Here is a 24,158-nt window from a genome sequence, read left to right as displayed (position 1 = left end):
ACATTATTTAATAGGAAAATTATTTACCGTCCACCCATTTTTTCACAGTTTTTCAAAAATGAAAATTATCTACCGAATTACCTTTTTTTTTTGCAGTGCTCCACCTGAAGTTAAAATTTTTTTCATTAGCCCACTCTTGTTATAACACCGTTAGAACTTTGCTGATATCATAAGGGTAAAATTATCATTTCACAACGACACAGTGGTAGACAAGTGCAAAATAATATAACTTCAAGTGAAGTTCAACAAACAAAAATTAAGAATTGTGTGTTTTTGAAATAATACGAAAAATAGGTGGTCGATGGATAATTTATCTTTTAAATTTGAAGGTAAAAAAGTTATTTACACAATATTTCGTTAGTTTTCTTAACGGTCTCCGAACTGAAGTGGACAAGTGAAAAGAAATATAATTTCAGGTGGATTTCAGCCAAAAAAAAAAAAGAATTGTGTATTTTTAAAAAGTTAGAAAAAACGAATGTACGATGAATAATTTTCTTATTTAATATTATGAGTATTTTGGTAAATTAATTCTCATTTCCATTCCTCATTCTTATTTATTTTACCAAGGAAACACATCAATGACATTCCAACACATTCTCATTCACATTTATTTTTTCCAATTAAACATTATATAATCTCATTCTCATTCCTCATTCCTATTCCCAATTCATTTCCATTTCATTTTATTCTCATTCCATAAAATAAATGCACCATAAATTCTTATTATATCACTTGACCATCTTTATCCATTGACAGAATACCTTAACCCTAATTAACCAAAAAAAAAAAAAAAAAGAACAGGTCAATTCAATTATGAGTTTTTAATTAATTAGTTGATTTTATGATATTAAAAAAATTGATTAAATGGGATTTTCCAGAAAAGGGAAGCCAATCACACCCACCATAGTTATTAACTTTATAATTTATATCAATAAAAACGGTTGAATTTTATTTGATAGAATCTAAAAGTTCAAGTTACCCCTGCATTACGATAGTAGGGGGGTTTAATCATTGTACAGTCAACAGCCCCGAAAATGGATATTCAAGACTTGAATGAAGGAGGCTTCCTAATTTTGGTAGCTTGCTCAAAGCCATAGGCAACCTCAATGAGCTTTGGCTCTGAACCCTTCAATCCTCCAAAACAAATGCCAAAAGGTTCACCATCACCAGCATATACAGCAGGAACATTGATTCCTGGGAACCCACCGACTGCCAGAAGCGTAGAAACAGCATATCCTGGTGTCACCAATGCGTCAAGCTTGTTCCTGGTCATCAGCTTCTCAAAACCATCTCTTGTAAACTTTTCTAAATTCAGTATTGCCGCCTTCTCTTTTTTGCCGATTCCATTTGTTGCTTCTGCTAACAGAAAGAAGTCCTGGCCGTATGCTTTGATCTTTTCCTGCATGTATGGTTAGATACATTCGTGTCATCGGAATTATTACCAAAGTTGATACAATTACCAAGACATGTATGCATGCTCAAATGATGAAGAGTACTTACCAAATCTGAGAATTTGTTATTGAAGGCTATAACCTCTGCCAAAGATCGCACTGGGGAAGTCACAAGCTCCTTGAGATATGCATTTATGGCCAACTTGAACTCGGCCAGCATTGCTGTCGTTTCGTCATTTGCTATAGAATTTAGTGAATTAATGTTGCCTATCTCCAGATGGTCGATTACAAGTGCACCTTCCTGTCTAGATTGGAGGAAAATCAAGTGTCATTGACATTCATTCGAGTTAAAGATCAAGTGTTTGATGAAAGAGAAGAAATGTTTGATGAAATGCCACAGTGAGACTATTTCAGCAGTAAAAACATAATTTGAATTTGGCAGCAGATGAAACTCTTACATTAACAGAAGAAAAACATTCTAGAAGATTCTTGGAGGATACATGAGAACGTTGAAGATAAAGGGCGGTGATTCATTGAGAACGAAGACGAAACCTCAAAACTATTGTATTGTCCTAGGCTTAATCAGTTAATCTTACCTGTAAAATAGTAAAATGGCTTTGCATATAATGCCTGCAAAAGTATGCTGGAATAACGAAAATAATTTTGCTGCATTTTTGCTTATTTCATTTTGTCTTTAGTTTAGTCACTTAATTTACTGCAAAAGTAGGCTGGAATAACAAAAATGCTTTTATGCATAATTCAACCTGAGTGTGTGCAGATGGTGATCAAAAACTTGAGCCAGTGGAGAGCCCTCGTCAAAATTGAAGAATGGATTCCGCACAATTCCCAATCTCTTCCCTTTGAGTCCATGAGGCCTAAGAAACTGTTTGTAGCCACCACGTGGAATGTACTCTGATGCTGCCCTTGTTGCAGGATCGTAATGATCAAATCCTGCAATGGCATCTAGAACATAAGCAGCATCCGCTACAGTTCTGCAAATAGGTCTGCGAGGAAAAAAAAAATGTTCCTTTATTTTTCAATTAATGTTAAATGCCATCAGTTCATATTGGCAAAGGTTCCACACACCCAACGGAGTCCTGTCTAGGAGTTATTGGGATAACGCCGGCTCTGCTGGTGAGACCAAGGGTTGGTTTGAGTCCCACTACTGAGTTAGAACTGGACGGACATAGAATGGAACCATCCGTTTCAGTTCCCAGTGACACGGCAGCCAAGTTTGCAGCTACTGAAATTGCTGAGCCACTGCTTGACCCACAAGGATCTGCTGATAGAACATATGGATTCTGCAAACATTAGCATCACCAAAATAAGTCCTAATATGCCAAAGCCAAACCTTGTTCTGTTGTTCAGTCCTCGTTTTCAGATTATAAAGTAGAATTTGGTGTTGTCATTAATCCATATTAAATCTCCAAAACAGTAGAATGTGTACTTGTCTCGTAGAAAACAATAATAGAATAAAAAAATTTAACAAATCTACTAAGTGAGAATATTTACTTCAAAATTGCAGTACTAGATAGTTAAACATTATTGAGTTGTGTCCCACATTAGTTAGTAAAGGGGAGATGCTTGGGTTTATAAGGTAGTAGGTCACTCCACCTAAAAGGCTAGTCTTTTAAGTTGGATACTTAGAAATCTTATGTTAAGTCCCCCAACAAACACTTTATTTAAAATTACTAGATAAAAATGCCGTTTTGTCTGAATTTTTTCTGTGAGTAATCAAACACCATCTTAGTCAAATTTTCGGATTCAGACACCATCTTAGTCAAATTTTCGGATTGGTGTGGTATTTGACTTATTAGTTGGTTCAACTAGTAAAATCTCTTTTGAGTATATAGTATAAGATATTATTGAACACAAAGAGTATTGTTTAATTACTACTTGTTGATTAAGATAAGAGGTCACGTGTTTCCAATCATTTTACAGAATACAAATTTAGTTTTATTCTTTTTATTTTTCCAAAAAAATGGAAGGTAAATACCAAACTTGCCTTAATAGCAATAGGTAGTTTATAGCATAAAACCAAGTAGCTGACTAACTTTAAGCTCACCTTTCCCTGGCCCCCCCTACCACTGAAACCACTGGGTGCTTTGGAGGATCTAAAGTTAGACCACTCACTCAAGCTGGCCTTTCCCAAAATAATGGCACCAGCTTTCCTCAACTTCACCACCACACCAGCATCCCGGGGCACGACTGAGCGGAGCAGAGCATACGAGCCAGCAGTGGTGTTCATCTTGTCCTTCGTTGCAATGTTATCCTTAAGAAGAATAGGAATCCCGTGCAAGCCCCGCAGTGAGCCTGCTGCCTTAACCTTGCGCTCGTAGTCAGCCTTATCAGCTTGGGATAGTGCATCGGGGTTCACCTCTATGACGCCGTGAAGCAGCGGGTTGAGCCTGTGGATTTCTCCGAGGTAAAATTCAACCAGCTGCCGGGACGTGAGCTTGTTTTGCTTGAAAGCGAGCTGGAGATCCTTGATGGTTGCTTCTCTTATTGGGAATGCATGAATGGCATTACTTTGAGCTGATATGGCTAGAAGAGTCGGAAGGAGCAGATGGGAAAACAAAGAAAAGGCCAGTATTGCGATACTACTGGTAGCCATTTTTAGGCAATGCATCGATGGTCACTTTGTTTGGCTCGGAGTTGGATGAGATGGATACTTAAGAAAATGCTCGAATTGTTTGTATATATAAACTAATAAACATGAAACACATTGTGATAATGCAATGATGGAGGTCAACTTGAAAAAGAAAAAACAAAAAAAGCCAGAACGTTAGTGGGTGATGGCATAATATAACTCTCCATGATGAAAGTATAATTGTACGAAAAGCGGCTATTCTTTAGAATGTGGCGGACCCAATTGAGACGACCAGGACCGGGATGATATTCCGAAACCACATGTTTTTATGGCATCACTATGGCTTTCAGTAAGTTTGTCGGTGGTTTATTTTATTTTATTTTTTTCTCCAATGCTATTTGGATTTGGACCATGTGGTGTTGATCTAGTTTTTGTGCTTAAGTTCTCGAAACTTGTGATGGATTAATACAATCAAGATAAGATTAGCACTAGATCCAAAATCTCCCAGAATACCCATTTCGCACGTATAATCATATAAAAATGTGCTGTCAAATTTACTCTAGATCTAGAATGGGATAAAATTACTTTTCCCGGAGCTGAAAATCTCTTTCAGTCAGCCACATACAAAACAATAATCACAAAACGGTGCCTTTTCTGACTTGCCTGATAGATTTTCAACAAAAATCTCCGGAGAAATTTCAATGTTTAATGTACTAAGTAACGATACATATACAAACTTGGTAGAAATTTTATTCTTATGAATTAACGTGGTAATGTTACATCATTGCTACAATTTCACATTTTCAGAGAATAAAAGAATAGAATAAGTGAAAATGATATAATATGTTATATCAGTTTGTACAAATTTAATATGTAGAACAATTTGAATATGCATCATTATTATTAATATATATACTATGGCCAATGTAAGTGCCGAAGAAAATGCCTGCAGATCTGCTGCTTAGCCCCATTTTCTTGAATATGACTAAGCAAAAGGAATAGAGAGGATCATTTGGCCCAGATGATACATTAACTGAACTTAACTGATTAATGGAAATTACACACTTATCGATCATAAGTCTACTAATGCACACTTTTAGAACTTCAATTGAATTTTTTTATGTTAAAGCCTCAGGGCTGGAATGAAGGAGGCTTCCTAATCATAGTAGCTTGCTCAAAGCCATAGGCAATCTCAATGAGCTTTGGCTCTGTTCCCCTCAGTCCTCCAAAATTAATGCCAAAAGGTACACCTTCAGTATCATATCCAGCAGGAACATTGATTCCTGGGAATCCACCAATTGCAAGAACAGGAGCAATATCTGAACGTGGAGTAACCAGAGCATCGAGTTTGTTCACTGTCATCGCTTTCTCAAACCCATCTCTTGAAAGCTTTGCTAAGTTCAACAATGCTGCCTTTTCTGTGTTGCCAATCCCGTTTGTTGCTTGCGCTGCAAGAAAGATATCTTGGCCGAATTCTTCAATCTTTTCCTGCATGATCATTCAAGAAGTTATGAGTATTATCAAGGTATAGACTAGGATTATGTAATATGAAATAATGAAAGTGATCGTGCTCAAAAGTAGACTTACAAAATCTGAGAATTTTTCATTGAAGGCTATAACTTCCGCCAGAGATCTCACTGGTGATGCCACAAGCTCTTTGACATATGCGTTCAAGGCTAGCTTGAACTCAGCCACTAATGCCGTTGCCTCTCCACTGGCAGTAGCATTTAAGATCACATCGATGTTCGCTATTTCTAGATAGTCAACTAAAACTGCACCTTGTTGTCTAGATTAGAAAGAAAATTGAATTAAATATGTAAAATGTGGACGTTCGCATTTCAGAAGCAGTATATACTGAAATTTGCACTACAGAGAGTGTTATAATACCTTAATGTTTGAAGATGGTAATTAAAAGCTTGAGTCAGGGCAGATCCCTTATCAAAATTGAAGAATGGATTCCTCACTATTCCTAGTCTCTTTCCTTTGAGACCATAAAGCTTAAGGAACTGTTTGTAGCCTCCATAGGGGATGTAGTATGATGCTGCTTTGGTTGCTGGATCGTTGTAATCAACACCTGCAATGCAATGGCATCAAGAACATAAACTGCATCTGCCACAGTCCTGCAGATAGGCCTAGGAACAGAGGTGATTTGTCAATGTTCACTGTCAATTGATATTGCATAAAGATTCTGAAGAAATCAAATTTACAGTTAAAAGTGTGTTATTAGATTTACTTATGGAACTTCCATTACTTGAACTTACTTTAGCATCAGATATGAATAGAGATAAGCAAATATCACTTAGAAAGCATAGGAAAGTTAACATCACATACCCAATGGTGTCCTGTCTTGGAGATACAGGAATGACACCGGCTAGGCTGGTGAGACCAACGGTTGGTTTGATTCCCACTACTGAGTTAGAACTTGAAGGGCATAGAATTGAACCATCAGTTTCAGTTCCCAGTGATACTGCAACCAAGTTTGCTGCTACTGATATTGCTGGTCCGCTGCTTGACCCACAAGGATCTGCAGATAGAACATACGGATTCTGCAGATAATATTTAAGTTTCTTTATCAGCTCATGCCATTCTTTTCGGTCTTTGTTTTCAGATGAGTAAGTAGAATTTGGTGTAATGCATCCACATTTTACTGCCAAAATGTAAACGTGCATGTCTAATTTGTAAAGGGCTTAATAAGCTCAACTCACCTTTCCTTGGCCACCTCTAGCACTGAAACCATTGGGAGCTTGTAAGGATCTAAAATCAGCCCACTCACTCAAGCTAGCCTTCCCCATAATAATGGCACCAGCTTTCCTCAACTTCATCACCACACCAGCATCCCGAGCCACAACTGAGCCTAACAGTGCAAACGAGCCAGCTGTGGTATTTTGCTTGTCCTTGGTTCCAATCATATCCTTCAGAAGAACAGGAATACCGCGCAAACCCACCAGTGAGCCGGGTGCCTTAACCTTACGTTCATAGTCGGCCTTATCTGCTTGGTACAGAGCATCTGGGTTCACCTCTATGACCGCATTCAGGACCGGGTTGAGTCTGCGAATTTCTCCTATATAAAATTGAACAAGTTGCCTTGATGCGAGCTGGTTCTGCCGAAAAGCAAGCTGGATGCCCTCGATAGTTGCTTCTTTTATTGAAAATGCATAACTGTTGGCGGTTTTAGTTGATGTCGCTAGAAGAAGTATCAAAACATTCAAAACCAAATGCGAAAAGAGAGAAAATTTGAATGAACTATTATTGGCAGCCATGGCTAAGCAGAATTTTCAGCTTGAATTTGGCTTGGATGAAATGGGAAAAATCTTGGACTATACATATAGATAATCCAGAACATTTTCCTAATAGAAATCTATTACAAGTGTATTATTTAACTGGGACGCTCTTCTTGTACCATAGAAAAAGTTGTGGCAACTTGTTGAGAGAACTCTGATTCTTATGTATATGTTTCAGTTAAAAAATGTACTTGGAGATGGTCCAACTACAAAGATCCACTTGAAAAGAGCAAAAACTAGAGCCTGGAATTAGCATAAATGGGCCTATAATTTTTTTATGAAGGAATCTTCAGAAAGCAGCTACTCTGGATGCTAATAGACAATGAATAACTAGTTCAAGGCCTTGGCCGTCTATCTCTTAACAATTTTGTTAAATGGGTTTTCTATTTCCAGCAGATTCTTTTCGGTCAAAATATCAAATAGGACTCTTCAAATCTGAAGTAATGTACTTGTTCATTAGCCAAATGTTGCCGCATCATATTCTTTTTGTGGGAAAAATACAAAGACAACCAGCCCACGCCTTACAATTCTAATACCATAAGGATCTTCATTTCAGTCAGAAGGCCTCCTATGTATTGTCCAGTTAAATTCTTTCTACTTCGGCAGTAATTTTGGTGCGGAGAATCAATTCATTTGCATAATTCGTAAAATGAATTGAAGATCCTTATGGGATGTACACCAAGCGTCAAAAGAATCGAATTGCATAACTAATTACATTAAAAACCGATATAAAATTAAGAACTAGAACCCCTTTTTTAATGCAACCAATCAGCGAAAGTTCTACAAACACATCAGTTATGTGCAATTCGATGAGTAGCAATACAACGTTCTTATTGCAAATCTTCAGTCAGGCTTGGAATGGAGGAGGCTTCCTAATCTTGGTAGCCTGCTCGAAGCCATATGCAACCTCTATAAATTAAGACAACAGGGCCATAGCTTCCTGTCAAAGTTACGTACCTTTTTTTCTTCTATTAATCGAACTCGCGTGACTGTGGATGCAAAGTGCATTCACAGTCTGCCGAGCTGTGCCCAGGGGTGATGTCAAGTGCGAACTAAGGATACATAAACAAAGGAAATTGATTCTAATATACTTACCAGCTCTGGGAACATTTTGTTGAATGCGATAACATCAGCTAAGGATCTCACTGGGGAAGTCACTAGTTCCTGAAGGTATGCATTCAAGGCCTGTTTGAACTCGGCTGCCAATATTGCCAATGTTTCACCATTTGCAATTGAATTCAATATAGCCTCAAGGTTGTTAATTTCAAAATTGTCTAACAAAATTGCACCCTGTTGTCTTAATTTACACAAAAACCATGACATATTATTATGATTATTTTGATCACGCTAGACAGACTGAGTACAATTAGTTGATGTCAAAAACTGACTATGTTGGTACCTTAGTGTCCGGACATGGTGCTCAAATGCTTCAGTAACTTCAGAACTGATGGTAAAATTAGAGCCTAAATTCCTCACAATCCCCAATCTTTTTCCTTGGAGACCATGAGGCTTAAGAAACTGTTTATAGCCACCAGGTGGGATGTATTTTGATGCTTCTCTGGTTGCTTCATCTTTAGCATCAAATCCTACAATGGCATCAAGAACATAAACAGTGTCTGCTACAGTCTTGGAAATAGGCCTGTAAAAATCCAACAGTGCAGAGTCCTCTGTTAATATAAGTACTTATACTGCTATTCAGAGAAATTTAGAATCAATTACCCAACGGTGTCTAGTCTAGGAGAGACTGGGATGACACCGTCTCTGCTGATGAGGCCAACGGTTGGTTTGATTCCTACAACTGAATTAGAACCTGAGGGGCACAAGATGGAGGCATCAGTGTCAGTCCCCAGTGACACTGCCACCATATTTGCTGCCACTGATATAGCTGATCCACTGCTTGACCCACAAGGATCCGCTGATAAAACATAAGGATTCTGCATTAAAGTTAGTAACAAAAATGCATCTAGTATTCTAGTTAAATCAATAAGTATCAGGATTCTGTTCTGCATGAGTTATTAATTCTGTTTTTCACTTACCTTTCCTTGGCCAGTTCTAGCACACCAACCATTAGGTGATTCGAATGTCCTAAAATGTGCCCATTCGCTCATGCTAGCTTTTCCCAAAATAATAGCCCCAGCCTCAAGCAACTTGGTAACAACAAATGCATCTCGGGGGACGACAGAGCCTAACAGGGCGAATGAGCCAGCGGTTGTGTTCATTTTATCTTTGGTCGCTATATTGTCCTTGACCAAAATCGGAATGCCGTGCAAGCCAAGCTGTGATCTTGGTGCTTTCGCCTTACGCTCTTGATCAGCCTTGTCAGCTTGGTTAATTGCATCAGGATTCACCTCTATGACTCCTCTGAGAAGGGGGTTGAGTCTGCCGATTTCTCTGATGTACATCTCAACTAGCTGCCTTGATGTGAGTTGGTTTTGTTTGAAAGCAAGTTGAAGGTCTTCTATTGTGGCTTCTTTCACAGAAAATTCACGGCTCTCTGTGGCTGGTGACCCGGATGAGTATACTGCTAGAATTATCAAAGGCAAGGATGAGAAGATAGGAATGTTCAGTTTTGAAGAATTGGTAGCCATAATAGAGCTGTGTGATTCAATGAAAATGCAAGAATTGCTCTTAATAATTAGTAAAAAATCAACTAGACATACATCAGCTGCGTCCTATAATATTCAAGTCAATTGGCAATGGCATAGCACGAGGATTTTTCACTTTCGTAGGCATATAAAATTAGTAATTCTTCTTTCCTTAATATTATGTAAAATCATGTCAGCTCTATGATTTGCCTTTAAATAAAAAGTATTTTAGTTTGAAGACTTCATAGTTGTATTTATTATATTTATAAGGCTCTTCTGCGATACAATATGCAGAAAATAGTCAATTCATCACATCACAGTTCATCAACTTGTCTTGTTTTATAATCTGACTTGAATATAGGTTAATTTCCGATTGTAAAATTCAATTTACTCCTATTTTTGTTAAGAAGACAAAAAAATTTTACATTATCGCGCCCTCATTTTTCTCTCATCTTTTGAATAAAAATAAGAGTGAGTCGAGGTTTAGAACAGTTTAGATGATATTTTAAAGATAGTTACTTGATGAATTAAAAGTTTGAAATTAAGTTATTAATATTTGCTTTTACCTCGATTTTGGTTAACTGAACCAGTACATTAAATTAGTTTTCAAGGATAAAACCTAGTCACAAAAACCTTAGTAACTCTTGTGAAGTTTCTCAGCTAGAAAATAGAATTTGGATTTGGAGTTGCTGATGTTTTATAAGATTATGTTCCGGAGTTATTTGTCCATGTATCGCCTTCCTACTGGCCAGCCTGTATTCCAAATAATAGTAGCCCTTCATGGTTCTATCTAAAAATAATAATTCTAGGCATCTTAAGTATTATCCCAGTACTTTTATCTTAAGTGTTCATGTGTCGCTCATTAATTAAATGATCAATTTCCTAACTTACAAAATTACTTATTATTTCATTTTACCATATTCCAAGGATTGAATGTCACAGCAAACTACAGCCAGGAAGTGTAGCAGTACTCAACTTATTATTGTATTTCTTTCTAAACATTTCCTTCAAAGAAAATGAAAGGGAATCTATGTTTTCCATTTTTCTCTTGGGACCAGATACTACTAATGACAATGCAGACAGCTCAAGAAACTATATTCCAATTTTGTTCGTGGAGTAGTTATCTGAATCTTTCGATCGAACATGTAACAACAATGACTTATAGCCAGCACAGAAAGCTAAAAGTAAGTATGAATTCACTTGCGATTGAAAGGTAGTTTGCTAATAATATGATGAACTCGAATTTGAATTAGTATTAGTCAGGTCCCTACTGTTTGTTGAAACACCAATAGGGTCCTTTTAAGTTTGCCAAAAGGCACCAAAACATTTGAGAATTGATTACAAATGGTAGTATCAGCGTCCATAAACAAATGACACAAAAACCATCAAACAGAAGAAAATTATCTTTCGTCAATCCAAAATGGTGTAACGAAAGGAGGCCTCCTTATCATGGTGGCTTGTTCAAAAGCATAAGCAATTTCAATTAGCTTGGGTTCGGTACCTTTTAAACCTCCAAAACATATCCCGAACGGCATCTGATTGCCTTCATATCCTGCCGGAACAGTAATCCCTGGGTAGCCACCAAGAGCCAGCACAGGAATGACACGAGTACCTGGTGTCACCAAGGCATCCAATTCATTTTCTGTCATCAGCTTCTCAATTCCATCTTGCGACAGTTTTTCCATTAACTCAACTGCCTTCCTCTCTTTCTCTCCAAATCCACTTGTCTTCTCTGCAGATATAAAAGTTCCCTGACCGTACTCTTTAGTTTTCTCCTGCATTGCACAAAGCCACAAATCGAAAAAGAACATTTCAATTTACAAGGAAATGCAGTGTCTTTTCTCCATTGAGTCAAATCCATGTCTCAAGAACCTCTTTTTATGCCCAGTGAAAAGTGACATAAAGATGTATGCTCATTCGACAACTGTGGTGCCAAGGATCTACTCGTAAGCCAATTCGCTTTAGTTCATTTTGTTGGGGAAAAAAAGAAATTGACGTTAAACAGAAAATCAGGTGCATACCATATCTGCATTATTTTGATTGAAAGAAATAACGTCAGCAAGTGACCTCACAGGAGAAGAAACAAGCTCTTGCAGGTACTCATTTAGAGCAATCTTGAAACCAGCCAGCATTGCCGTCAGCTCCCCACTTTTACCAGGATTTGATATAACATCAACATTTGCCATTTCTAGATCATCCACTATAGTTGCACCGCTTTGTCTAGAAAATCTCAAAATAGAAACATTAAATATATCAGAGCTGCCTTCAGTAACTGCAAAAACAGCAAAAATTTATTTTATTTGATACCTTAGAGTATTAAGATGATTCTCAAAAGCTGTAATGACAGTAGATCCATTTAGAGCATTTGAAAAGAGATTTCTGACAACCCCTAATCTCTTCCCTTTAAGCCCATTTTCGTTGAGGAATTGCTTATAACCTCCCACAGGAATGTACTTCGCTGCTTCACTTGTTGCTTCATAATCTCTCGAGTCAAAGCCAACAATCACATCAAGCAAATAAACTGCATCAGACACTGTCCTGCTTATGGCTCTGTGATTTCACACCAATGAGGATTTATGATAAAGATCACAATGTAAATATTGTAACTCAAAATACATGCACATATGGAGACGTGTACTGTAGAAAGTGCAAGTTCAAAAAAGAAATAGTAGGTAATTTTTTTGAATGAGCCGAACTCTAAAAAGTCAGCTGTCCATGTTATATAAAACCTCACCCAATGGTATCATGTTGGGGCAAAACTGGAATGACTCCAGCTCGGCTGGTGAGTCCAACAGTTGGTTTCAACCCAACTACAGAGTTATGATCAGCAGGACAGAGGATGGAGCCATGAGTCTCACTTCCAAGCGAAACTGTCACCATATTAGCAGCAACAGAAATAGCTGATCCACTGCTTGAGCCACATGGATCCCCTGATGGAAGGTAAGGATTCTGCAAGTTTTTTATATATATACACAATTTGATCAGTTAAGAGACAGTTAATCACCCATCTTGATTCATTTGATCACTTTCAACTCACAACTTTTCAATAAAACTACAAAATTTAACGAGTGATCATGAAAACTGTTATTAGATTTGTTAAGCGAGAGAACCCTACAAGATTTAGACAAGATGATCAAAACTCATGACAGGACCCTTTCTATGGTTATTTATAATCAAAAAACCTCATTTTAATTACGTTAAGTGTTAAGCTCCGACTCAATTTGTACAAAAGAGTCTCTATTTGAAGAAAGACTTGCATACACTAGACGCACCACCTCAGCGCGGTAGAAATTTGCCATATGGGTAGCAACCCACTATTTTTATTTTATAAAATAAAATCTGAATAATTAACCTGGGTGAGTCCCACAATGGGGTTCACCTAACCAACCCAAACAGCAGGCTACCACTGGTCGGACACACCACCTCAGCATTTAAACCCGACGTATGCAAGTTTTTCACGTCAAATGCTGAGGTGGTGCACCCGACCAATGGTAACCTACCATTTGCGTAGGTTAAGTTGGTTCTGCTGTCCACCCAATATAACTCTAAAGACTTAATTTTGTAAAATAAAACATCAATGGCATCCCATAACCTGCCATATATTGACGGGTTTCAACTGATGAAGCACACGACGTATGCAAGTCTTTCTCCTATTTGACTAAATAATGAACAGTCATCATATCATACTCAAATAGTTTCTTTGGGTAACTTTTAAGGACCTCTTGAGGGTTGGCGTATCAACACTTTGATAGAAAGTATCATCGTAATTACAGGTACCTCCCCTGACGTTTGTACACAGTTAGCTTGAGCATTAGCGGACTGAAAAAAAGTCAAAAATGCTCCTAGCTACAAAAAACAATGACAGCCACAACTTGTTTGATGATGGTAACCATAATTTTCCATCAAATATCACATGAGAGGACTAAAAGTCTAAAACAACCAACGGAAAAAGTAAGATATAAATTAAGAAAATCAATAAAGCTGCCAATATTACTGATTGAATATTTCCAGCAGCAGTGGCTATAAATGCAGCCATTTTGAGGCCAAAAAATCACCATTGCAGCCACTGCTTCTTCAACTTTCTTCTCACAATTTCTTCCCTCATCGAATATTCACATCTTGAAAGCTCAATAATCAGTAAACTACTTCAATAAGACAATAACCAAGCCTTAATTCACTCTTCAATGCATTCAAAATACACAGCAAGCACAACAGAATCAAATACACAAATCCCTGCCAATGAAATATAAGAACAAACAGGAAATTGAACTGAAATGGCTAAGATACTCCTTCCCCATAGCTGTTAGACTATTATCAGATACAGCTGTTTTAAGTATAATAGAAAGACAATGAGCAATTAATGAATCTTAATGCTTGCTTTACTTTCTGGCAGTGGCAGCTTCAAATTCAATAACAGTAAATGAACAATGGTTCATTCATTGTGAATGTAATTGTAAAGCAAGGAACAACTGTTCATCCATTGTGAATGTAATTGTAAAACAAGCAATTTATAAATATTTGGACTTTGGAATTAGAATAATATTCCTTAGCCATTTAAGTTCAAGCTAAAGAAGAAAAGGAAAGAGCCTCTCCTTTCATATAGTTTCAAGCCACAGGCCATGTGAAGAAGGCCGACTGGAAAGTAAGAAAGAATGCTGCTGCCACAGCACAAGTCCACAGCATAACCACAGAACATTCACTCAGACCAGTGCTGACCAACTGGGTAGTGGTACACTGCCATACCAATTTCATGGCAAACAAAAATCAATTTATCATCCCCAGACCAAAGCACCACCGAAGCTACCTTTTTGAGCCCAAAATAACAAGTAAATAAATCAAAGATTCCGCTTCATTGAAGTTTGAAATCAACGAAAACAGGGGGAAAAAAAAAAAAAAACCAATTTTGTTTACGTTCAACATAACTCATCCAGCAGCTCCGAGACTTTTTTTTAATTTTTATTCTTAGTCATCACAACCAAAAAACAGTGATTGTAACATGCAAGGGGTTTTTTTTTTTCGAAGACTAACCATTTTTGGGTTCCAATTCCAGTGGTCTCTGACGCCGGCTGCCGGAAAAATTCGCTCGACGGCACTCTCGTGCCACCACCATAGCTTGTCTTGTTCACACTTATAGCCTAAAATTACTTTAAGGCAGCAGAGCTTTTATGTTTACAAAAGCTCCTTCATACCTTCTCAAGCTTGAAAATGGCTGTGGGTTTCGTTTGATGAGAGAGAAAACGGAGATCCGCTTCATTTCAGATAGATTGATTTCCAGAAAAATAGCCTTTACATTTTGGGATTTGTTTTTAATTTACTTTGATTTTTATTTACGAAATTATTAATTTACATGTACAACGGCAGGGGAGGTTACGGTAATTACAGTGATACCTACCGTCAAAGTGTCAATATGCTAAATGTGAGGGGAGGTCCCTGAAATTTATCAAATGAAAAATGATCACTGACCTTGGCTTGTCCAGCTCTAGCACACCAGCCATTAGGAATCTTGCCTAGAGCCCGAAAAGAGTACCACTCGGTGAGACTAGCCTTTCCCAAGATCACAGCCCCGGCGTCTCTCAGCCTCTCAACAACAGTGGCATCACGGGGGACCACTGACCCCACCAACGCATAAGACCCAGCACTCGTATTCAACTTATCTTTTGTTGCAAACGTGTCCTTCAGCAGCACCGGGATCCCGTGCAGCTCCCCTAAGAATCTACGGCCCTGATTTCTCTTCCTCGCCAAATCAGCCTTCTCCGCTTGACTTCTCGCATCTGGGTTCACTTCTATCACGCTTCGAAGCCGAGGGTTCAAAGTTTCGATCTGGGTTATGTAGAATTCCACGAGTTGCGTTGACGTGAGTTTGTTTTGGTCAAAGGCCGTTTGGATTTCGTCTATTGTCGCTTCTATGATTGTGAATTGATCTTGGCCGTTGATTGGGATGAATAATAACAATGTTAAGACGGTGGTGATCGAGAACGAAATGGAAGTTGCTGCATTGATCGCCGTTCCCATTAACATTTTATTTTTGGTCAACGTGGCTATGAGCACAACTAGTTAGGAGTTATGATGGTTATGAAGCTTATAAATAAATCATATTTTTATTTTTATTCCCCACAGAAAAAGTAACCGACCACCTTTTGAATTGACAACAAAATTTAACATCCCACAGATTGTTTAAGCTCAAAATTAAGGATTTGATCCTCTCCTAATTTAATTTTTTTCAAACATTTTAATATAGTTATGACACATGTTAACTATAACATTATAGGGATTAGATTTATTTATTTATATTTTTCCTCTTAATAATAACGTAAATAATATTTTTTTAAATAAAAATCTAACTGCAAAAAAAGAATCTCAATTTATATAAACTCCGATCTTCTTCTATACTATCTTCAAAGCTAGCAACTCCAACCCATTATCCACATTTGTAATATAAATCAAACATAAAATTTCATTATAGCCTCAATATTTTTTTTCAAACTTTCTGTCAGATTTACAAATTTCAAATTAAAAATATTTTGGATTGCTCAACTTTATTCGTCATCACTGCAAAACTAGTAAATCTTTTATGACCGAAGAAGATAATGTTCGATTTATATATATTGATTTTTTTTTTATTTAACCTTTGTCTTTAGAGAGAAAATTAGTGGAGAAGAAGAAGAAGCTTTTCTTTGAATTTCATTGATCTAAAACCATTAAATAAATCACAATAAAATCTTAAATCATTTGATCATAAAACACTTTTTTGCTCTTTATTTTATTTTATTTTTTTTTTGTCTAGAAATATATCAAACATCCAAGAAGTAAAATTTTATGTGATGATAAAAATGGCAAAACTTAATGTGAAAAGTAATTTATAATTATGGAAGCAAAAAATTATTTGTTTTATTACCCAATAAAAAGAAAAGTAAAAAATGAATGAATATCAACCATTCAATATCATAGTTGATATGTGTAATAATCTTATTAAAAGTTTATGAAAAAATAGATTAGATCCAAATCCCAATTAAATGTATTTTTATTCATGAACACACACCAGGTAATATAACTGAATCTCAATCATTAATCATGACAGTAAAAATTGTTCAATATTCAACACATGCATATATAGAGCGTTGTAGCTAATTAACATCAAGAACAAATATCACATAAAAATAATATGGCTGTGTAGGCATGAATAATATATAAGCAAGGTTGAGCAGATAGCTAGCATTGGATCCGATCACTTGCAAGGAGTGAATTTGCAGGTGACATTGCCAGAGCCGGAATTCGCCCTCATGAACCGAAAAGCAGTAAGAAGTGCACTCCGAGGGGAGCCCATTAGTGCATAATTCATATGCGTGACAACACTTACTGAATTGTAAGGGAACTGAAGGCTATTATAGGAGTTGAGAAGAGCTGTTGTTGCTTCCCTTAGGAGAGTCCTGTAGAGATCCCCTCTCCCTTGCAGCCCTTGCCACAATGTCACGTCCGTCCCGTATCGCCTTGCGCCAAGTGGTCCGAAAGCAACTGCTACTTTGGTATCTTGGTTCAGTGCCCTCCAGTAGCATTTGTACTCGGGCATTGCCCAGCTCCTGGGAAGAGCACAAAATGTCATGTTCAGTAGCACATGCGTGGTTGGCAAAATGTTATTATTCTGAGGTTCCTTACTGTAACATAATTAAGATTTAGCCATATGATTCTAATAAGCCAGCTACCCAACTTGAAGCTCTAAAGTATTCTACAAGATATTTATGAGACAACACAAGATCTTCTTGTGAACCTCCATTTGATTTATTGATGTCTACAAATTCAGTCTATTCCAGTTGTATGGCCTTTTTGGTTCTAACATGTAAACTCATGCCCATACTTTTATCTAGTACGTGAATCACATGTATAGTCACTTTAGCTAGAACAATTTCAGAGCTCAATTATGTTTTACATGAATATGCTTTCTAAAATAAAGCATGCTAGCCCCACTTGTCAGCTTGCAGGTGCATTCACACTTGCGAAGCAAAATCCCAGTTCTGTAAGCATAAAGCTTACTTGGCCAAAATGGATTCCATATTTAGTTGGAATTTGATGAATCAGGCTAATGATTATAGGAAATAAAAAGTTGGTACTTACTGATGTGGACATGCCGTTGCCTCCACAAACGGCATTGGTGGCATTGGAGGCAAATGGGGCAATGGTGGCAAAGGTGGGAATCGAGGCAATGGCGGCAAAGGTGGGAATCGAGGCAATGGTGGCAAAGGTGGGAATCGAGGCATTGGTGGAAGCCTGAAAGGCGGAGGACATATCGGCCGTGTGACAGGTGCCGGAGGTGTTGACGGTGTGACAGGTGCCGGAGGTGTTGACGGTGTGACAGGTGCTGGAGGTGTTGTAGGTGTGGCTGGTGGAGATACCGGGTTAGCCGACTTTGGGCAAAATGACATGGGCTGAGCAGGCTGAGTGAGCAAAGAATCCACAAAATATATTTCCATATCAAACACACTAAACATTAGCCTAAGATTTTGGGCAGGACCAGCAGCTGCACCGCAACCTGTGGACCCTTGTTCGCTGCCTGATGATACCTGAGCAAAACAATTACTCAAGTTTGGGGTGCCATCAAATCGCATCACATAGTTTCCAAACAAATTTGTTGTCTCCTCCCTCGACATTGTGGTTTGGCCATTGCTATCAGCACAGGTGACCCTCACTTTCATTCCTGTGAAAACCAAATGAATTTTTTAGTTTATTTGATGACTCTTCAGACCATGTCCTCCTGTACTGTTCACATGTCACAGTGTCATTAGGGCTTCAAATTAGCGCAATGACAGTATTTAAGCAACTATAAAAGCAAAACATGCTCCAAACAACCATTTCACATTGCTCCAAGGCAAGCTAAAGAATCAAATCAAGCAGTTGTGCAAGTCATGATCACCAAATGAAAATAGTGGAGCATGCTCATGTTATTAAGCATTCAAGATTACACAGGAACTGAAGTGCTCAAAATATTCCAAGTAATTAAATACAGTTTGAAGTAGTAGTTAAATACAATTTGAAGTGAGCTATACGACAAACATAAATGTCACCTCTCACAATAGTACAAGAGGATTGGGGATCGAATCCTACTTACATCAAAGTTACTGTTACGAGAAAATATGTACAAAACTATGGGAAAAAAGAGCAATATATGAATGGAACTTAGTAGTATTAGGTCTCACCATAAATGGGATAATCAAAGAGAGAGATCTGGCCATCTTTGCATTGGTCACAAAAGACAGCGCCACTAACCATAGCATATGCTTGAGCCCCATGAATGGCCGCTGCAGTTATGAGCAATGCAGCAAAGAGAAGCCCGTGTGACCAATCCATGAAACTCGAAAGTTGTTTGCTTTACAGACAACACAAAGCATCAAGTAACTATAAGAACAAAGAGAAAACTTTTTCTTTGTGTGATTGCTCTTGCACTTGTCAGGACGAGTAAATTAATAAGGAGTGGTGTTCTTTCTTTTTGCAACCCTCAACTGCCTCTATTAATGACTGTTTGAAAAATCTGTTTTATGAAAACTAAACTGAACATGAGATAGCACTTCACAGGTTCATTTAACTCTTGCCTTCTTTTGCTGTGCCATTACATGAGTAGTTGGTTCAAGTTTTAATATTTTGACATTTTGTCATTTGAAATTAATTTTCAAGATTCAAGAAGGGAAAGAATGTCATGCCATTTTAATTCATGCAAATTCATGATGAAGCGACTGGCATTAACTTTGGCAGTTAACAACCACACATGTGAAATGGCATTACATATTATGACGGCCATTAATGAATGAAGCTTCTGTATTGGTGAAAAACCAGTAACTTGTAGGAGAAGTCTATGTTACGGCTTCTGTAAGTAACAGCAGCCAATGGGGAACTTCCACGGGTGCTAGAGGAGAGAGAAAGAGGTCCCAAAGCAAGGTGATGTCTGATGGAAATGGGAAAGTTCGAAGCTGTTACTTGCAGCTTCTGCACCGTAGCCATGTCCGTAACTTGTAATGAAATGTTTGTACTATAGTTATGAGAAATAATACGCCATGTCCTTTGGATGAGGTTAATGTGAAAGCTATCTATAAGCTATTTAGGATTCTTCCCAATTGTACGACATCTATCTCTCACTAGGCTGTTATCGTTAAAGTAACAGTTCGGTGCCCGGAATTAATATTGGCATGCCGTGTAAAAGCACTCGTTGAGTACTTTCCTCACCTCAAGATGCGTTTTTCTATAATTCAATCAATTCTTACAAAAAGTAATGCTACGTATCCCCATAATTTGTTTTGAAAGATTCATCGCAAATAAAGTAATATTCATCGTTGACATTTAAAAATATTTAAAAAAATCATTTTAAAAAATTATAAAAAATCGTCCACCACTTAATGAGCATGTGTTTTCTTATTCGAGATGAGTTTTAAAGGATAAGTTTTAAGATATCTAGCATAATATTGATGCTACAAATAGATAATAAGAAAAAAAAAAGTATTATACTGTTTTTACATCCTGTAGCTTCGTAGGTACTAACCGGTTCAACTTATAAAATTATAGAGTTCCGCTATTTAAACTCCACGGCGACAAAGGGACGATAGAAAAATCGGCACGTCAATGTCTGTTGCTTCAACTGCACTCACCATCTTTTGTCTATTACTTTTTTCATTTAAAAAATAAAATAATCAAAAGAAAGAAAAAAAAGTAATGAAAAGAGATTACTTTTTTACAGTCATCTTTAATCTCTCTCCATCTTTCACCTCTCATTTACTCAACGTGAGCTATCTGCATTTATGAAGGAAAAACAAGTTCCGTCTCTGCATCTCGCTTATCCACAAGGAAAAATTTAGATCTAGATCTACTAACAGAGGCCTTGATAAAATTGGTACTTATTAATTGGTAAGTTCGTGACTCTCACTACATTCAAATAAAATTTTTGTTGTGTTCTATATATTTAAATGGTTAAAATATTTAATTTAAATTGTAAAAATTCGTAGATTTTTGCTTTCTATATATTTAAATTGTTATGATTTTTTTTTAATTTAAATGGCTGGAAATAATGGAATAAATTATAATAATTTCTTAATGTGTTTTATATATGTTAGGATTTTTTAAATTTAAATGGCTGGAAATAATGAAATAAATTATAACAATTTCTGAATGTGTTTTATATATGTTAGGATTTTTCTTAATTTAAATGGCTGGAAATAATGGAATAAATTATAACAATTTCTAAATGTATTTTATATATGTTAGGATTTTTTTTAATTTAAATTGCTGAAAATAATGGAATAAATTATAACAATTTCCGGATATGTTTTATATATTTAAGTTGTTAGGATTTTATAATTTAAATTGTTGGAGATAATGGAATAAATTATAAAAATTTGTGGATGTGTTTTATATATTTAAATTGTTAGGAATTTTCATTACTGGACAAAATGTTATATAAGTTTCTTAATACAAATGTTAATTATTTTATAGAAATGGAGTATTTGGAAAATGAGCATGCATTTGAAGAGTTGCAAGAAACAAGAGCTAACGATGTAAATGAAATTGTGGAACCGAACAAATGTGAGCCAGCTCTTGGAATGTTATTTGATAATCATGAAGAAATGTTTGCATTTTACAAAGCTTATGGTAAACAAGAGGGGTTTCGTGTGAAGGTTCCAAGTACTAAGAAGGGGACCGATGGAATTGTAAAATATGCGACATTTGCATGTGGGCGTAGCGGCAAGTCAGAAAGTAAATCTTCTAATGCATTGAAGCCGAAACCGAATGTGAAAAATGGTTGTGATGCAAAAATTGGAGGTTGTCTAAATGATGATGAAAAATGGGCTCTTCGAACTTTAAATCTTCAGCACAACCATGGATTGAGTCCAGACAAAGCTAGGTATTTCCCATGCAATCACAGAATTAGTGCAAGCGCTAAAAAGCGAATTGAAATGAATGATTGTGCAGGAGTTAGAATTGCCCAAAATTTCAATTCTATTGTTGTTGGAGCTGGTGGGTATGAAAATGTGTCATTCTTAGAAAAAGATTGTAAAAATTTTGTTGACAAAACAAGGCGATTACAGCTTGAGAAAGGGGATGCTATGACGCTTTTAAAGTACTTCCAGAAAAAGCAAGCAGAATGTAATGGATTTTTTTTTAGCATTGATTTGGATGAAAAGGATTGATTAAAAAATGTGTTTTGGGCAGATTCGCGGAGTAGGGCAGCTTACAAATATTTTGGAGATGTCATCACATTTAACACTACATATCTGACCAATAAGTATGACATGCCATTCGCGCCCTTTGTCGGAGTTAATCACCATGGACAATCTATTTTGTTGGGATGCATATTGATTTCACGCGAGGATACGGAGCCATTTACGTGGTTATTTGAGGTGTGGCTATCATGCATGTCTGATTCTCCTCCCCTTGGTATCATTACAGATCAAGACAGGGCAATGCAAAAGGTAATTGAAAACGTTTTTCCTACTACTAGGCATCGATAGTGTTTATGGCACATAATGAAGAAGGTGCCTGAGAAGTTAGGGGCTTTTAAATAACGTAAAGGTATTATATCTTCCTTACTTTCTGCTGTTTATGATTCATTGAGTTTTGATGCGTTTGAGGAAACTTGGCATTGCATGATTACAGAATATGATTTATGGGATAATGATTGGTTAAATGGTTTGTACGAGAAGAGGCATTGTTGGATCTCATGTTATTTAAAAGGCTATTTTTGGGCAGGAATGTCAGCAACTCAGCGAAGTGAAAATATGAATGCATTTTTTGATGGATTTGTTAATTCAAAAACAAATCTGAAACAGTTTGTAAAGCAATATAAAAATGCATTGAGGAGGAAAGCTAAATTAAAATGGCAAGCAGATGCCAAGTGTTTCAGTAAAAGGACACCATGTGTATCAAGATATAAGATGGAGAGGCAAGTTGAAGAAGTGTACACCATTTCCAAGTTTAAAGAATTTCAAGAAGAATTGACTGCTCTGATGTATTGTGATATCTCGGATTTTGTGGGATCAATATATCAAATAATTGAATCATTTGGGCAAGGTCGGTGAGGCTTCTTTGAGGTTGTTTTTGAAGAAGCTAAGTGTAAAGTTAATTGTATATGTTCAAAATTCCAATTTATGGGGATTCTTTACAGGCATGCCCTTGCAGTGCTGATACGTAACTCAGTTGAATTACTTCCAGAAAGATACATTTTATTAAGGTGGAGGAAAGATGTGAGGAGATGTTATAGTAAGCTGAAAGTTTGTTATGGTTTGCAAAATTTGACCATCCAGCAAGAAAGATATGAAAAAATGTGTAACGCTTTCAGTGAGGTTGCAGACATAGCCTTTGATGATGAAAATAGCTATAAAACGGTGTTGGATTGGATTAAGAAAGCAATGAAGGATCTGCCCAAGTAAATTTGCTGTGAAAGTGTGGGAAAAACTAATACTGGTGGAGCAAGCTGTAGCAGCAACAAACAAATTAACAGTGAGAGTGTGGAAAGAACTGTTATTGGCGAAGTAAGTTGTAGTAGCAACAATGTTCAACTTGCACTTAATGATTCAGTAGTGACACGTTGTAAAGGCCATCCACCTTGCCTAAGGAAATAATCTTCGATTCGTAAGAAATCTGTTCAAAAGAACAAGTCCGCACAAAAAAATAAGGTATGATTAAAAACAAAGATCTATTTTCTAATTAATTTGGTCTTAGTTTAATTGTCTTTAATAATCTTGTAGGATTTACAAAAAAAGGCCCCATCATCTTATCATATGCCTAATGAAATCTCCACACAAGGGAGCAATATAGCCACGGTAAATTTTGTGAATTTTTTCTTTTAAAATTTTCTTTTATTTCGAGGATATGTAATTAAGTATAAGATTGCGCATATGTAGACGCTACAAGAAGGAAGTATTATTTACGAAAATCACAACCAATGCAGCACTATAGGCTGTTATAATGTAAGAATTAAATTATTTAAATTTTAGTTTAAGATTTTTATATGAATTTTACTTATATTTTATTATTTGATTAGGTACCTATGTACCAATCCCAATTCGGTGGAAGCAACATTTATCAGCTATTTCCTTATAATTGGCACACAGTAAGTTGTTGTTTACAAGTCGTTAATGAATACATATATTTTAATATTTTTGTAATGTAATATGATGTTTATTTTTATGTATTATAGCAACTAGTCCCACCGTATACTTCGCAGTTGCATTATTCTTCTCCTTCGATGACTTATCAAGGATCTCAAAGTGAGAATTTCTAACAGTTACTACAGCAGCAGCAGCATAATGAAAATAACAATGATGATACTTAACTT

The 24,158-nt window shown here is 36.6% G+C and overlaps 6 protein-coding genes across 6 annotated transcripts; 1 reads left to right on the top strand and 5 right to left on the bottom strand.

Annotated features, from left to right (window-relative positions):
- Positions 1-906: 906 nt before the first annotated feature.
- LOC18033993 (probable amidase At4g34880) lies at positions 907-4,234 on the bottom strand. The gene is made up of 5 exons (XM_006423556.2): positions 3,457-4,234; positions 2,478-2,692; positions 2,156-2,395; positions 1,501-1,696; positions 907-1,399 (listed from the first exon to the last, which is right to left on the bottom strand). The coding sequence occupies exons 1-5, from the start codon at positions 4,018-4,020 to the stop codon at positions 1,043-1,045; spliced, it is 1,572 nt and encodes a 523-aa protein (XP_006423619.1). The 5' UTR covers positions 4,021-4,234; the 3' UTR covers positions 907-1,042.
- Positions 4,235-5,112: 878 nt separating this feature from the next.
- Positions 5,113-7,276, bottom strand: LOC18033803 (probable amidase At4g34880). The gene is given in 6 exon segments (XM_024179319.1): positions 5,113-5,469; positions 5,569-5,767; positions 5,869-6,065; positions 6,068-6,113; positions 6,313-6,527; positions 6,687-7,276. Coding segments are annotated over 6 exon segments (1,569 nt in total). The 5' UTR covers positions 7,242-7,276.
- Positions 7,277-8,193: 917 nt separating this feature from the next.
- LOC18034201 (probable amidase At4g34880) lies at positions 8,194-9,850 on the bottom strand. The gene is made up of 5 exons (XM_024179320.1): positions 9,299-9,850; positions 8,982-9,196; positions 8,662-8,901; positions 8,358-8,559; positions 8,194-8,285 (listed from the first exon to the last, which is right to left on the bottom strand). The coding sequence occupies exons 1-5, from the start codon at positions 9,848-9,850 to the stop codon at positions 8,271-8,273; spliced, it is 1,224 nt and encodes a 407-aa protein (XP_024035088.1). The 3' UTR covers positions 8,194-8,270.
- A 1,230-nt stretch (positions 9,851-11,080) lies between these two features.
- On the bottom strand, positions 11,081-15,902 carry LOC18034155 (probable amidase At4g34880). The gene is made up of 5 exons (XM_006423552.2): positions 15,311-15,902; positions 12,582-12,796; positions 12,155-12,397; positions 11,869-12,067; positions 11,081-11,622 (listed from the first exon to the last, which is right to left on the bottom strand). The coding sequence occupies exons 1-5, from the start codon at positions 15,863-15,865 to the stop codon at positions 11,248-11,250; spliced, it is 1,587 nt and encodes a 528-aa protein (XP_006423615.1). The 5' UTR covers positions 15,866-15,902; the 3' UTR covers positions 11,081-11,247.
- A 989-nt stretch (positions 15,903-16,891) lies between these two features.
- On the bottom strand, positions 16,892-19,348 carry LOC18034460 (protodermal factor 1). The gene is made up of 3 exons (XM_006423551.2): positions 19,036-19,348; positions 17,957-18,536; positions 16,892-17,424 (listed from the first exon to the last, which is right to left on the bottom strand). Exons 1-3 carry the CDS (start codon positions 19,184-19,186, stop codon positions 17,073-17,075), a joined length of 1,083 nt encoding a protein of 360 aa, XP_006423614.1. The 5' UTR covers positions 19,187-19,348; the 3' UTR covers positions 16,892-17,072.
- A 1,970-nt stretch (positions 19,349-21,318) lies between these two features.
- Positions 21,319-23,250, top strand: LOC112096319 (protein FAR1-RELATED SEQUENCE 5-like). Its single transcript, XM_024179747.1, has 4 exons — positions 21,319-21,967; positions 22,034-22,293; positions 22,651-22,829; positions 22,986-23,250. The coding sequence occupies exons 1-4, from the start codon at positions 21,319-21,321 to the stop codon at positions 23,248-23,250; spliced, it is 1,353 nt and encodes a 450-aa protein (XP_024035515.1).
- Positions 23,251-24,158: the final 908 nt, after the last annotated feature.

This window comes from Citrus clementina, unplaced genomic scaffold, assembly GCF_000493195.1.
Source record: "Citrus clementina cultivar Clemenules unplaced genomic scaffold, Citrus_clementina_v1.0 scaffold_8, whole genome shotgun sequence".
NCBI lineage: Eukaryota > Viridiplantae > Streptophyta > Magnoliopsida > Sapindales > Rutaceae > Citrus > Citrus x clementina.
Note: the sequence above shows the minus strand (reverse complement) of the source record. Positions and strands in the feature narration are given on the sequence as shown.

What these genes read in the sequence shown, in the direction of transcription:
- LOC18034460 (XM_006423551.2), bottom strand. Translation starts at nt 19,186, where the DNA reads ATGGATTGGTCACACGGGCTTCTCTTTGCTGCATTGCTCATAACTGCA. An exon ending in CTTTGATTATCCCATTTATG is followed by an intron (nt 18,537 to 19,035) that starts GTGAGACCTAAT and finishes TGGTTTTCACAG; the next exon opens with GAATGAAAGTGAGGGTCACC. An exon ending in GCAACGGCATGTCCACATCA is followed by an intron (nt 17,425 to 17,956) that starts GTAAGTACCAAC and finishes TGCTCTTCCCAG; the next exon opens with GAGCTGGGCAATGCCCGAGT.
- LOC18034201 (XM_024179320.1), bottom strand. Translation starts at nt 9,850, where the DNA reads ATGGCTACCAATTCTTCAAAACTGAACATTCCTATCTTCTCATCCTTG. An exon ending in CTAGAACTGGCCAAGGAAAG is followed by an intron (nt 9,197 to 9,298) that starts GTAAGTGAAAAA and finishes ACTTTAATGCAG; the next exon opens with AATCCTTATGTTTTATCAGC. An exon ending in CCTAGACTAGACACCGTTGG is followed by an intron (nt 8,902 to 8,981) that starts GTAATTGATTCT and finishes GGATTTTTACAG; the next exon opens with GCCTATTTCCAAGACTGTAG.
- LOC18033993 (XM_006423556.2), bottom strand. Translation starts at nt 4,020, where the DNA reads ATGCATTGCCTAAAAATGGCTACCAGTAGTATCGCAATACTGGCCTTT. An exon ending in GTAGGGGGGGCCAGGGAAAG is followed by an intron (nt 2,693 to 3,456) that starts GTGAGCTTAAAG and finishes TAATGTTTGCAG; the next exon opens with AATCCATATGTTCTATCAGC. An exon ending in CACCATCTGCACACACTCAG is followed by an intron (nt 1,697 to 2,155) that starts GTTGAATTATGC and finishes CCTCCAATCTAG; the next exon opens with ACAGGAAGGTGCACTTGTAA.
- LOC18034155 (XM_006423552.2), bottom strand. Translation starts at nt 15,865, where the DNA reads ATGTTAATGGGAACGGCGATCAATGCAGCAACTTCCATTTCGTTCTCG. An exon ending in CTAGAGCTGGACAAGCCAAG is followed by an intron (nt 12,797 to 15,310) that starts GTCAGTGATCAT and finishes AAAAACTTGCAG; the next exon opens with AATCCTTACCTTCCATCAGG. An exon ending in ATCAAAATAATGCAGATATG is followed by an intron (nt 11,623 to 11,868) that starts GTATGCACCTGA and finishes TGTGCAATGCAG; the next exon opens with GAGAAAACTAAAGAGTACGG.
- LOC112096319 (XM_024179747.1), top strand. Translation starts at nt 21,319, where the DNA reads ATGGAGTATTTGGAAAATGAGCATGCATTTGAAGAGTTGCAAGAAACA. An exon ending in CCAGAAAAAGCAAGCAGAAT is followed by an intron (nt 21,968 to 22,033) that starts GTAATGGATTTT and finishes TGTTTTGGGCAG; the next exon opens with ATTCGCGGAGTAGGGCAGCT. An exon ending in AAGACAGGGCAATGCAAAAG is followed by an intron (nt 22,294 to 22,650) that starts GTAATTGAAAAC and finishes AATCTGAAACAG; the next exon opens with TTTGTAAAGCAATATAAAAA.